The 13,627-nt window shown below is 55.1% G+C and overlaps 4 protein-coding genes across 4 annotated transcripts; 2 read left to right on the forward strand and 2 right to left on the reverse strand.

The window, feature by feature from the left end:
- Positions 1-181: 181 nt before the first annotated feature.
- Positions 182-1,324, reverse strand: PG997_000418 (uncharacterized protein; the record flags this gene model as incomplete). The annotated part of the gene is made up of 1 exon (XM_066804733.1): positions 182-1,324. The coding sequence occupies one exon, from the start codon at positions 1,322-1,324 to the stop codon at positions 182-184; it is 1,143 nt and encodes a 380-aa protein (XP_066674506.1).
- Positions 1,325-2,617: 1,293 nt separating this feature from the next.
- Positions 2,618-4,127, forward strand: PG997_000419 (Glutathione reductase; the record flags this gene model as incomplete). The annotated part of the gene is made up of 2 exons (XM_066804734.1): positions 2,618-2,766; positions 2,867-4,127. The coding sequence occupies 2 exons, from the start codon at positions 2,618-2,620 to the stop codon at positions 4,125-4,127; spliced, it is 1,410 nt and encodes a 469-aa protein (XP_066674507.1).
- A 1,538-nt stretch (positions 4,128-5,665) lies between these two features.
- Positions 5,666-7,207, reverse strand: PG997_000420 (ATP-dependent DNA helicase; the record flags this gene model as incomplete). The annotated part of the gene is made up of 2 exons (XM_066804735.1): positions 5,666-6,933; positions 7,003-7,207. The coding sequence occupies 2 exons, from the start codon at positions 7,205-7,207 to the stop codon at positions 5,666-5,668; spliced, it is 1,473 nt and encodes a 490-aa protein (XP_066674508.1).
- Positions 7,208-9,895: 2,688 nt separating this feature from the next.
- Positions 9,896-12,989, forward strand: PG997_000421 (uncharacterized protein; the record flags this gene model as incomplete). Its single annotated transcript, XM_066804736.1, has 3 exons — positions 9,896-10,299; positions 10,386-10,497; positions 10,557-12,989. The coding sequence occupies 3 exons, from the start codon at positions 9,896-9,898 to the stop codon at positions 12,987-12,989; spliced, it is 2,949 nt and encodes a 982-aa protein (XP_066674509.1).
- Positions 12,990-13,627: the final 638 nt, after the last annotated feature.

A 13,627-nucleotide genomic window follows, 5' to 3' on the forward strand; every position in this document is an offset into this window, starting at 1 on the left:
GGTATCGACTTCACGCGTTGACCCCATGTCTCATCTAGAGTGCGTAGTGTCCAGGCTTATGGGTTTTCTAAGTCGGAGAAGGTTTCGTATCTGAAAGCGAACTCTCTCGACGAGCCAAAGGTAGATCCTCGTGTTACATAGGCACAGATGCGATTGTGTATCGTTGGTTCGGTAGAAAATATCACCTACCGTCATAGTGCATTACTGTTCTAAAAGCCTCCTGGGGTGTTTCCAGGATCGCGTTGGGGCCTTCGCGGGCCAGTAGGTTCTTGTTTTCCTCCCACTTGATAAAGGCCATGCCCTGTAGCAGGCAGTCGGCGAGGTCGTCCAGCTTACGAGACTCTTCCTCGGCCTCTTCGAGCAGGTTGGACCCCTTCTTGCGCCGAACTCCGAGCCAGCGGTCTTTGTAAAGCTTCATGGTCCGCGTGACCTCTTGGTGCGCCGATGCGGGGTTCAGGATGCCTTCTAGCTGGAGCCAGTTACCTACAAGATCGATCTTGGCCTTTTTGTTCCGCGTTTTGGCCAGTTTGTTCTTGTTCTTGATGTTCACTTTCTGCGCAGTGCGCTCCAGGAACTCGGTCTCGAGCTCCAGCGGGCTTTGAACCTCCTCCGTGGCTGCGTCTACCTCGCCAGCAGCGCCAACCCAGAAGGGTCCGACCCTGCCGGGGGCAACTGAGATGACCTCCCCAGACCAATGCCCCATCTCTTTCAGTGTCCGGAAAGTCGCATGGATCATGGCTTCCAGTGTGTTCACCCGTAGCGTCCATTCTTGTACAGCAGACGAGCCGCCGGTTCGGAATCGCTGTCGCTCGATTACGACGTGTGTCGGGTTCGTAGGCAATAGGCGATCGCGCACCAGCTCGAGCGCCAGGTTCGCCAGCGCTGCGGGCGCCCATTGCTCCCGTTCAACGACCTGCTTGGTGGCTTCGGATGCGACATCGCTGCGGCGCCATGCTTCGAGGAGGACGCGCGGGGGCTGCCGGAACGCCTGTGACGATGTAAAATGCTTCTCCTTCAATGTCGAGGGAGACGGCGCGGACAGCAGAGGCCCGCTCGGTACGATGAGGGAGTAGGCAAGGTTGCGCAAGCCCATGTCAATGGACAGGATGCGCCGCGCCGTCGGACGGCCTTTCGGGCGTCGCGCAGCCAGGACCGCTTCCTCGAGACGCGATGTCAAGACGTCCTTCGTGCCCGAGGTAGGTAAGCCGCATGCGAGGCATAGTGTTTTGAGCTGCACGGCCTTGAGCGCATAGTCAACGACTTTGAGCGGAGACGTGGAAGCAGCCAGCGCTGCCGGGACGCGATAAACTGCCGGTGCTGTCATCGCAGCATTGCTTCAACGCCTTTCCAAGAATATGCAGCCGAGGTGCGGCGGGCCGGTCCTCAAAGTCTGCAAGGTGGTGTACAGCACAGGATGGCGGAGTGGCGAATGAACAATTCCACAGATAGAGTTGCGGGTGTCAATAGGTAGCGCCAGGAGCCTATCGCCTGTGAGAATTGGGATTGATGGGTCTGCCTTCAAAACAGCTACGCGGGTCACAATTGGCGGGGCCTAGCCTGCCAACCCGCTTGCCTGACACACCCCAATTGGACTCTGGCTTCGCTCTTCCAAGTGATACCAAATCGACACTTGTTCTGACGGGTCCGGACTTTCTATGATAGTTTATGTCTATGCCTAGTAAGTACTAGAAGAGTAAGTTTATCCATAACCCTTCCCAGCATTGACTTCTGATCGGGATTGGGTAGAGAAACAGCCAGCAGAGGGATGGTAAATGGTTGACTGGCTGGTAATGTGATGGGGGTTGCGGTTGCAGCTTACCACCCTGGGCCAGAAAGCCATGGCCTAGCGAACATAGGCCAATCAATCCTACCAGAACTTAACGATTTGGAATCATTTGAAGCTACTATCGTTCCGAAGTCGATGCTAAGGTTAGAGCCGTTGCACTGAAGATTCTCCAGTCATTTTCATTGTCATACAATGGAAACCTCAACACCATACGCGATAGGAGCGGAACAGACGCCGCGCTGCTGGTGTTCCCAAGCCCGACAGGGCCGACAGGGCCGACATGTGCTTAACAATCGATGCGGGGCATGCGCATGAGTGACGGGCTGCCTTCTGGAAATTTCATCAGCGGTTGGCTTAGTCAAACCCTGAAAAACTGTCGTTGATCCAATTGGACAGCAGGCACCCAACTCCTCCGAGATTCGAAGTTGAGTAATCACGAACGACAGCAGCCTCTGCAGGGAAACAGCGCTATTACAGATCAGTGTTTCCTCTTTCCAGCCAAGCCTCCTCGCCTGTGCTATCTTACATGCGCCTTCTTGCAACCAAGTGCTTACCTCACAACTCAAAGCCAGCACCTTCATTTGTAGATAAAAGGACGTCTGTCAGTCACGTCATCCAGCTCTTGCCCCACCAACGCCTCGGGCTGAGCTCCTGCACGTTTGTTATATTCTACATAAGCCCTCACTCAGGTCCTGCGGTTCTGGATAAATAGAGGGGTCAATGCAAGCTTTCGGCGTCTTCAGCAGAATCTCACTGGCGAGTACACGTACCAGAACAGCAACACTACGAATATCATCCATTTCGAGACAGTTTACCTCCACATCCCGCATCATGGCCCCCATATCCAAGGAGACGGACTACCTGGTCCTCGGTGGTGGAAGCGGCGGTTTGGCTTCCGCGCGCATGGCCGCCGGCAAGTTCGGTGCCAAGGCCATGATCATTGAGGGCGGCCGCCTGGGCGGCACCTGTGTCAACGTCGGGTACGTTTCTATGTCCCCGTTCCGAAATTCCGTCCGGGCTCTTCTTTGTGCTCGTGAACAGGTCGTTGCAGTGAGAAGGCTAACCCATGTGACTACACAGCTGCGTTCCCAAGAAGGTGACCTTCAACGCCGCTATGCTCGCGGAAATGATGCATGACGCCAAGGCCTACGGCTTCAGTGTGGAAGAGACCAAGCCCTTCGACTTCACCAGCTTCAAGCACAAGCGTGATGCGTACGTTAAGCGCCTCAACGGCATCTACGAGAGGAACCTGAACAACGACCAGGTGGAATATGTCCGTGGCTGGGCGAAGCTGCTGAGCAAGAACGAGGTCGAGGTCACCATGGAGGATGGCACCAAGGAGACGGTGCGCGCAAAGAAGATCCTCGTGGCCGTTGGCGGCAACCCTACAATCTACCCGTCCGACATCCCCGGCTCCGATCTCGGCACCAACAGCGATGGCTTCTTTGACATCGAGACCCTGCCCAAGAAGGTGGCTCTGGTCGGTGCGGGTTACATCGCCGTCGAGTTCGCCGGCATGTTCAACGCGCTGGGCACTGAGACGCATCTGTTCATCCGCCACAAGACCTTCCTGCGCACATTCGACCCCATGATCCAGGAGGGCGTGACCAACGAATACGAGCGCCTGGGCATACATCTGCACAAGGAGTCGAAGCAAACCAAGGTCGAGAAGGACAGTAACGGCAAACTCACCATCCACTACTCGGACAGCAACGGCGAGGGTAAGCTCGACGGCGTCGATCACCTCATCTGGGCCATCGGCCGCACGCCGGCGACCCAGAACCTCGGCCTCGAGAAGGCGGGCGTCAAGATGAACGATATGGGCCACATCATCGCCGACGACTTCCAGAACACCAACGTGGAGAACGTCTACGCCCTGGGTGATGTGTGCGGCAAGGCCGAGCTGACCCCCGTGGCCATCGCGGCTGGCCGCCGCCTGGCTGAGCGCCTTTTCGGCCCCGAGCAGTTCCACACTGCGCACCTGGACTACTCCAACATCCCCTCGGTGGTCTTCGCGCACCCGGAGGTCGGATCCATCGGCCTGACCGAGCCCCAGGCCGAGGAGAAGTACGGCAAGGAGAACCTGAAGATCTACAAGACGAACTTCACGGCCATGTACTACGCCATGATGGAGCCCGAGGACAAGGGCCCGACCAAGTACAAGCTCATCTGTACCGGGCCCGAGGAGAAGGTCGTCGGCCTGCACATCATGGGCCTCGGCAGCGGTGAGATGCTGCAGGGCTTCGGCGTCGCCATGAAGATGGGCGCCACCAAGAAGGACTTCGACTCGTGCGTCGCCATCCACCCGACCAGCGCCGAGGAGCTGGTCACGCTGAAATAGAGCGGAAGCGATGACGATGACGATGATGATGACCAGCCCTTGCCCGTACCCGCTGCTGTCGCCGTGATAGCCCAAGCCCCTCAGCAACCTCCACCTCCACCTCCTCCGCAACAGCCTCCGCAACAGCCTCCGCAACAGCCCCAGCAACAGCCCCAGCAACAGCCCCAGCAACAGCCCCAGCAACAGCCCCAGCAACAACCTTTGCAACAACCCCCTCAACAAGTCAATGGTAATTACAACACTGGTAACACTTATGTATTCGACGACGATGAGCATTGGGTGCCACCTCGCAGCGTTGTACGTTCCCATTCCCCTGATACAAGGCAAGCGTTAGAGGAGCTTAGTACCCAGCTTGATGGTCTTTTGGGTCAATCTCAATCAACGTCGTGATTCTCGACGTCGTCGACCTCGACGTCGTTAACTTCTGTGGCATAACAAAGTAGCGCCCCCGTAACCAGAAGAGCAACTTTGAACTCCTAAAGCGAGGTATGAGAGGATGGGGTTTCTTTACAATAACAATAGATGGAGAGTAAGGGCTTTACATAGCATATACACTTACCAGGGTGTTACATAAAAATAAAGCGAAGACATGGTTTATAGCGGCTTCTCACACATTTCCCCCGTCGGCACCATAGTGAGACAACATGCATGCGTGATGGGAATAATAGGCTTGACGTAGTACCGTATGAGAACAAAACGAAGGCAATGCGGATGGGATGTATTAAACCAGCGCCGCTTTGGCCTCTTTCTTCTGACCTGAACTTCGTGTTGCTGGTTCCTTTCGGGGTAGTAGTAGTGACAACACTGGAACGTGAACTTTTATTCACTTGGGATCTTGGTTACGGGCCTGCTATGAAATTTTGCCACAGACGACGATGGAGGAGTCGTTCACAGAACTCCCTCCATCATGGTACAACATGGTGCACCCATGATGCTGCATACAGCCGGCCTTGCGACCTCGAAGCTGTGCGAAGAGCTACGTTGGAGAGGCTCTTTGTGTGTACTATACAGTTTTCTTTGATCTATTTGACACCAAGTTCGTTTTCGCCATTGGGCCGCCTCTTACACATACTCTATGCTGCTACCCTGAGAAGTTTATGCACATAGTCTGGAACCGGCCCGTATGATGATACGAAGGGGCGCATAATAGGTTGACTTATACGGGTCCTTTGTGAATGATCATGAAAATGTAGGAATACGTCAGTTCAAAAGGGAAAGACTGCACGTACGAGTGAGTATTAATTTCCACAGTACCCCGACCTTTTCTGCCAACGCCAGCTGCCAAGACCATTCCTACGTAACGTATCTCGTCATATATAAAGCCAGAGGTTTCCCGAGAACGAAATGTTACCACCCTGGACTCGTGCGACGGCATCGGTGGTAACACATTTACCCGTTGCAGCCCGAGACATCTATCCATCCATCCATTCCACAATCCAAGCTCATCATCATTCGTAGTGCTACTGGGTCGCTCCTGTGAAGGCCAAGAGAAAAGTCGATAGTGTGACTAACAAGATACCTACTATGTCCTTGTTTGTTTAATCATCCCAGTCCACCTCGTAAGCCCCCTCGCCCCTCTGCGTAGAGACGAACTCCTCGCTCGCAAGGCCCATGTAGAAGCGTCGCCGGAGATCCGTGGCATCCTTATGAAAGTCGCAAGCGTAGTCGCACTCGGGGACCTCGGTCTCTCCAAAGTACTTGCAGATGAGGCGGTGGCGGCAGGTGTCGACACTCTCGCAGTACTCCGCAAGGGCGCGAAGACTGTGCGCGCGGGCCCCGAAGTTGGCCGTCGCCGCGGCGCCACCACCGCCGCCTCCCATGGCCTGGTTGCGGTCGCGCATGATCATGCTCGAGACGCGGTCGCGGTCCTCGCGCGAGTAGTACAGGAAACAGTAGGCCGCGTTGCCGTCACGGCCAGCGCGCCCGGCTTCCTGGTAGTAGCCCTCGAAGGACTTGGGCAGGCGCCAATGGCACACGAAGCGCACGTTCATCTTGTCGATGCCCATGCCGAAGGCCGTCGTGGCGACGATGATGTCGTAGCCGGGCACATTGGAGACCCAGTTCGCGAGCGTCTTCTCTTTCATGTCCTTGGTCAGCTTGGCGTGGAAGGGCTGCGCGCCCAGGCCCTCGGCGCGCAGGGAGGCGGCGAGCGATTCACATTCGTCGCGCGAGATGGTGTAAATGATGCCCGGGACGTTGTCGATGCGCTCACCTGTCACTTCTAGCTCCTGTTTGCGCTGATCCGCCTCGCGACGCTTGTATACGCTGCGGATCCACCTGATGAAGTCGTCAAGCCGCTGGTCGTCTTGGTCCTGCGTATACCTAACCTCAAGGTGCAGGTTCGGGCGGTGCGCCGTCATGGTGAAGCTCCGGAGCCGATTCGTATCCTTGTTCAGTCCCAGTGTGGACAGTACATCCTTACGCACCGCCACATTGGCCGTCGCTGTCAGACACATGATGGGCACGTCGGCAAACGACTCCCGAAACCATTTCAGCAGCTTGAAGTCCTTGCGGAAGTCATGACCCCATTCGGAGATGCAATGCGCCTCATCGATAGCGATGCGGGCTAGCTCTTTCTGCTCATGGACGACCTTGAGCCGGTCGCGGAACCGATCTTGGGCACATAATTCGGGTGTGACATAGAGCAGCCGAATGCGTGGATGTCCAGACTTCAAATCTTTGTAGATTTCGTCCCTCTCCGGGATAGGGGTATTGCTGTTTAGCGAGCGGGCGTTGATATCGGCAGCTCGCAGTGCTTCCACCTGATTCATCATCAGGCTGAGCAACGGCGATATCACAATGGTGACTGGATCCCGTTCGGTTAGTCGGCAATGCTTCGAAATCTGGATCGCACGATTATCTGTGTGTAACTCACTGCCCTGGTCTATCACGGCGGGAAGCTGGAAGCACAGACTTTTCCCGAAGGAGGTTGCCGCCTGGACGAATACATCCTTCCCATCAAGTGCCGCTTGTATTATGTCGCGCTGTTGGGGCCTGAATTCGGTCTTGTTGAATTGTGACCGTAGAGTGAACTCGAGGTCTCGAATGACATAGGAGTTGGACCGCTCAAGGGGCGGCATCGTGAGGTGTCCGGGTGCGGGATCCTATTGGCTCATTGTACCCCAGGTCCCCATTGAAGTTGTTTTCTGCTGTGCTGCGACGCGACCCTCTGCATATCGAGATGGACGGGACGCCAGTGGGACTGGTAAAATGATGCCCTCCCTTGCCGTTCCCTCTGTTCCCTCTGTTCCCTCTCGCTAGCAACAACGGCCAGAAGGGGATCTAGACTTGGGCCGGGGGTAAGGGCCGAATCTGGCAGTCGGTGCGATGTCGATGTCTATTTTTGTGAACCCCCTATCCTTCTGTTCATCCTTCTCGAACAAAATCGAAGGTCTGAGCATGCAAGAAAGACCGGACGCCAAGCACCGAGTCGTGTTGCGCGACTCGAACTTGAGGGAGGATCCCACAATTGACTCCGGGTTGGGGCTATGGAAAACGAAAGGGCTTTCTGTTTTGGTGACAGCCTGCAGACAGATGAACGATGCTACGACACAATTGCCGTGGGTTACAGCAGCCTAGGGAGCGTAGCTCTCGCGATGGGTCAGGCAGTCAGGGTCCTGGCTAAAACTCTCCTCTTCCGCGCCCGCTTCCTCCTATCCAAGCGGCCATTCAGCGTGTGTAACCCTATCAAGGCGAAGAATAATTCCAAAGATGGGCCGCGGTTGGTAGAGCTATGGTCGCACAGTTAACAAGATCCATGAGGCTTTAGGTATTAGGGCCCAATTTGTTTGGTGGGCCTGAGGTGATGTTGCTGGTTGCCCTCAGCAATGACTGGCTGCTGGGCAACTTCAGATGGGCGATGGTGCTAGGGGCGGACATACCCTGACGGGAATAACTGCAGCAGATCTTGGGAGGTTGCAGAGCGTGTTTCAAGAAGACTCAACTGCCCGGCACGTGAGCAGCAATCGTGATGCAAGTCAAGAGGTTTCTGAGGTCATCGATAGCCTCGTGTGTGCTCGTCGTTCCCCATTTTGTCGCGTGGGATACCGTGTGCCTTGCATTTGCACTTAACCCGTCTGGTTTTGGTGCAGTGCGTGTACATAAGGTACGGGCGCTGCGAGTAGGGGTAGCACGTCTAGCGAAGGCTTGGTACCCCTGTGTTCGCCGCTTTTCCCCTAATCCCTTCCAAGTTAGTGGCCTGGTAGGGCATGGGCCAGCAGCCGGCCTGCCTGCCAGGTACCGCTAAGGGAAAACTTGTAGCGGCCAACAGGAATGGCGGCAGGGCGAGCTGGCGAGCTTGGCTACAGCCTGGCAGCAGGAAAAGCGGCAAACACTAACAACAATAAGCAAAGCCTAGCAAGCCTAGCAGCAGCCAGCCATTCAGACGCCGGAAAGACGTCGACCAGTACACGAGACAAGACAATCGAAGCAAGCATCGACCCAAGACAGCCCGAGCACGGCAATCCATCAATCACCACTGGATGATTCGACAAGGTTTGGTTCACCGACCACAGCCTGGTCAGTTCCCCCAGCCACTGATATCGACAAGCGACAACTTGCAACATTGATTTGATCTGAAGACTGGAGAGGAAGTGTCTGAAAAGTCCCGGACGCCTGTTGTCTTTCTTTGGTGGGGGTGAAGTTTAGAGAGAGCCGGACGGAGGAGAGGGAGCAGTGAACATTGAGCATTTCGCTTCCTATCAACCCAACAGACAAGTGTGATCGAACCTCTCTTTGGTCAGTCTTACGCGACAAACACTACAAAGAGAAAGCGCCCCCTTTGCCAGAACACGAGAGGGTCGCAACCCCCCTGTCCACCTATTCACCTCGGCGATTATCAACTTTTTTTTTTGTCCTGTCCTGCTCTCTGCCCCTGGCGATTGTCACTGCTCTTCTGCGGCCCAGGCCCCAAACCTCGAAATCCCGTCTCTCCAACGGTCCAACCCGACCACATTATTGTATACAAGCGGACAGGTACACACAGCCTAGACAGACAGCCTAACAACAGCAGCGCAGACAGAGAGCCGGCTGGGGTGTCATCCCTCTCCACCCAACCTTGCACCACCATCAACCCAACCCAATCCAACCGGCCCAGGGTGTCGCACTGGATCCGCCATTGTCGCCGCCCGTTGTAACCTTTATCAGAACCCTCGACCGACCGTGTTTCAACTGTCTGCCCTCTGGCGCCCTCGTCGCCAAGAAACATTTGTCCCTTGAAAGCGAAACTTCGACATTCTTTTTCTCGTTCCTGTTTCTCTCCGGCTGCTAAACCTTGCACCTCGAAACACCGTGACGGCTCGTGGCTTTCTGACCGACCTACGACTCGTTTTCTGAATACGGCTGTCAGCTATCCACCCTCTTTCTCGCCGCTGCAGCAGCTTCTTTGTTCCTGCTGCCACTTCGGTCGGTCGCATTGCCCCCAGGAGCCATCCCCACGGCATATTCCTGCCATGACGATCTCGACATCTTGCTGAACCCACTCGATTCTCAAACTCAATTGGCCCGAACTTCTTCGGCATAATCCCCCGAGACGCAGCTTGAGCCTTGCCCAGCACCCATCAGGGCCCCAAGCCTGAAACTGAGAATTGATCTTCCGATTGTCGTGTCAGACACCCAGTCGGCTTGAAGAAAGGGCAATCTCCTTGCATTCGAACCTTTCCAAGCCTCGGATCAGTCGTCTGATCTGCGATAGCGATAAAGGGAGAGGACAAATAATTCAGCGCGGGCTGGCGAACGACGCCGACTCCCTTTGCTAGATGTCTTCGATGATGGGCATGGGAGGAATGGGAACTGCCGTCCTTCCACAGCAACCTTCCTCTTCGTCTTCTCGAGGCTTGCCTGCGAATCCCGCCCAGGGCGTCCGACGACTACAGAATTCTTTGTCCAACATGCCACCTCCTCCGCCCATACCTCCACAATACCACACGCCGAATGGTTCGACTTCGTACGGCTCGGGAGGCCTGACCGCCTCGGCGCCTTTGTCTGCTGGCCAGGTCATATCACTCGCCCGCGAGGCGATGAAAGATGCTTTGCAACACAACGAATCCCAAGCGGCCGAGGCCAGCGGTGTCAGCAACGAACTGAAGCCCGGTGTCACGATTGATTTGAGTCGGAAGAACATCCAAGAGTTGCCCGAAGAGGTTGTTGATATCATCAAGAATGAATTAGAAAGGTGAGCGAGCGCGTGCCCTCTGACTAATTGCTACCCAATTGTCGAGAGCATCTGCTGACAGAAGAGTCATTCAACCACATAAACAGACTTGCACTTTCCCACAACAAACTGTTCTCTTTTCCGCAGAGATTCTCTGAGTGCACATCTCTTCGATATCTCAATGTTAGGAACAACCATATCAAGGAGTTCCCATTGCCAGTAAGCAGCTGCCCATACTACACATTTTAGCGACAAAGGGTAGCTAATACCACATGCAGCTGTGCGACCTCAAGTCGCTGGAGATTCTGGATCTTGGTAGAAACAAGATCCGAGTCCTACCACCGGATATCGCAAAGTTGACATCTTTGAAGGTGCTGGCAGTGCAGAAGAATCGCATAGAGGAACTACCACTCTGCTTGGCTGATATGGTGTCGCTGCAAGTCCTCAAACTAGATGGCAACAATATTTCATTCCCACCGCGGGAGGTCCTGCAGGTTCAAGCGAGCAGTCCGCCAAACGAGGGCTTTCTGAAGGAGAGCGAAGTCACCGAAGTCACAGTGACTGCACACATCAAGCGGTACTTGAGACAGAAAATCTACGAGAATGCGGAAAGGAATGCCGAGTTGGAAAATGGCGGCGACGAGGCCAGCGACAACGTTGAGACTCCACGGGGTCCTTTGAAGCGTGTCGTCAGTGGACGCTTCCCTATAAAAGTGAATGGCATCGACGCTCTCGAGATGCGGTCCCCCAACATGCCCCGGCCGCCACCGATACCCTCGCGGTCACACGCTCGAGGGCTGTCTCAGCAGAACACAGCCATGCGCCGCCCTGGCATCATGCCATTGACCATAGGGAACCCCAACGAGCGCCTTCGATCAAACAGTGAGACATTGATGCAAGCCTCAAGGGCGGAGCGCCCTGCGGATCGGCATAAGCGGATGGCCCTCGTCTCTAAAAGGGCCAACGAGCTGGGCACTCTGGACGAAACGCAGGCAAATAACCGCTTCAGTCATTATCGAGGATTGAGTCACGGCTCCTCTATGCAGGGAAACCTCAACACAAACATGGGGTCGGTGATCAGCCCCAACAGCCCCGCCGAACCTCTGCTGCAGCGACCCAACTATGTTCGTCGCTTGTCAGTATTACCGGAGCAGCGACGAGAATCCAAGGTGCTTGACCCGATCCTCGAGTCCGCCAAGGGTATACTTTACTCCATATTCCAGATTCACCCGATGATACAGCTATTCACCCGGCTTACCAACGACGGTACCCCGAAACGCTCAAGTCTCGAGATTGTGTTCTTTAACACGGAATCCCACGTCTTGGAACTTGAGCACGAGATTTCGAAGCACGAGAATGCCATGAACCAGGATGGCTATGCCCGCCGAGAAAACGAGAACGTCCAGAGGGCGGTCCTCACGCTCATCAATGCCTACAGCCACGTATGCTCGCTCTTGATTAATAACATGGACATGATCGTCGATAATGCGGATCCCAGGTATATCCGCACTATGATGATGTGCCTCTTCAACAGCATCATGGAGCTTCGTGTTACTGCTAATGAGGCGCTGGTTGGCTTCTCGGGCCACCCCAAGAGCTTTGAACCGCGCGGACTAGGGCCTAACAATACCCTCAAGCCGCACTCTCGGGAGCCTTCGATGACACCGACTGCGAACCGCCCTGGCCCCGCCTCGATTCCCCGTTCGCGGCCCAACAACTATGCCCACAACCCAAGCAATCTTCGCGTGTCGACGGACGTAGGAGGGCCTTATATCAACGGAAGCGGACGGACTGCTACGATTACTTCGGCGACGCCTCGTTCGGGCGAGTCCTTTGTGTCCACGAGCACGGATGGCCGTTTTACTGGCGATGTCACGATGGAGGAACGCCATTTTGAGAAGATATTCTTGTCACTCTCGAAATCCACGGAATTGATTATGCGGACGCTGCCCAACTTCAACACGCAGTTCAACCTCGGCCTCCGCAACGCCAGGGCGCAACGGGCTCCGGAACATGTTCAGAACTACTGGAAGATCTTGATTTCGCGGTGCAGTCATAGCATACAGCAAACAGATCTGCTCAAGAACCGCCTTTCTTCCATCAAACTGAAGGAGCCCGGAGTTCGAACAGATCCAACATTCTGGAGCTATTGCAAGAGCTTCATCGATGCATGGGCGGAATACGGACAGACGTTGCGCATGTCGATCGACCAAGTGTCCCTGTCCATGGATGTCCGAACCCGGCTGAGGCCGGTGCAGCTGAGCATTAAGGAGTCGACACAGCTCATCGTATCTTCGCCATGGGCGTATCTTTTCCGCCAGGCTGGTTATCTGCATGATGGGCACAATTACTATTCGCCCAATCACTCGTCCAGCAGCTCGTCTGTTTCTCAGATGCAGCTGCCCGTCACGCCCCAGAGCGCTGCACTGGGCCCGGCCGTCCAGGCCACGGTGCCATCGACACCCCAGAGCGCGTCGTTCGACAGGGCTTTCAACGGCAATGTTTTCGAGCGAGCTGACGCGCTGATCTCCATGGGCGGCCTGCACCTGTCCCGTACGGGGACGATGAATAGCTCCACCACGTCGCTGAACTCGATATCTTCGATGGATGGCGGCCCTTACGCGGCCGCTAACGCGATGCTGTCACCTAATGGCGACAGCGACCCCAGACCGTTCAGAAGGAATGGCAGCGGAAGCAGGCCCGCATTCTAGACTGGGCTAGCTACGGATACCCAAAATGATAGGCTATTGCTCACGATATCGGGTCTGGTACCGCTGCTTCTACTTATCTGATCCGATGCATATGCCCGCAAGTTGCGGGCTCAGGCATCTTTTTGCGCAGGACTAAGCAGTCACAGGCGCCTATGGCTTACTTAAAATGTACCACCAATGGGGAAAGGAGCCTTTTGGCGTATGATATCCTAGATAGAGTTTGTATAGTTCCGTCTACAAGAACGAGGACGGTAAAAGCGGTACACGCGGGAAAACACGATTTTGATTTTTGTTGCTTTGCTTCTGCACACACACATGTGGCATTGAGATGATGCCTGGAGTCTTGGTTTTTGGGAACCCCAGGGGTCCCCCACGTTTTGGCGTTTCTATATTTATGTTTCTTGCTGCTGAAAGTTGTCTCTCCGCATGGCATGGCATGGCGCGGCGTGGTGTGGCATTTGGGCTGGCGTCGAAATCTTTTGGGGGGTTCACTGTTTTGGACCTTTGACTTGGACTATGTAAAGCGGGTATTGTAATGTTTCAATAGATGACCTTAGCGAGAGGAGTGAGTGAATGAACGACAGACAAAAACAATACAGAGAGATGCATCGACTGCCTTACTATGACAAGAGTCGCCG

The sequence above is a fragment of the Apiospora hydei genome (genome assembly GCF_038363865.1).
Source record: "Apiospora hydei strain CBS 114990 chromosome Unknown utg000002l_segment0_segment0, whole genome shotgun sequence".
NCBI lineage: Eukaryota > Fungi > Ascomycota > Sordariomycetes > Amphisphaeriales > Apiosporaceae > Apiospora > Apiospora hydei.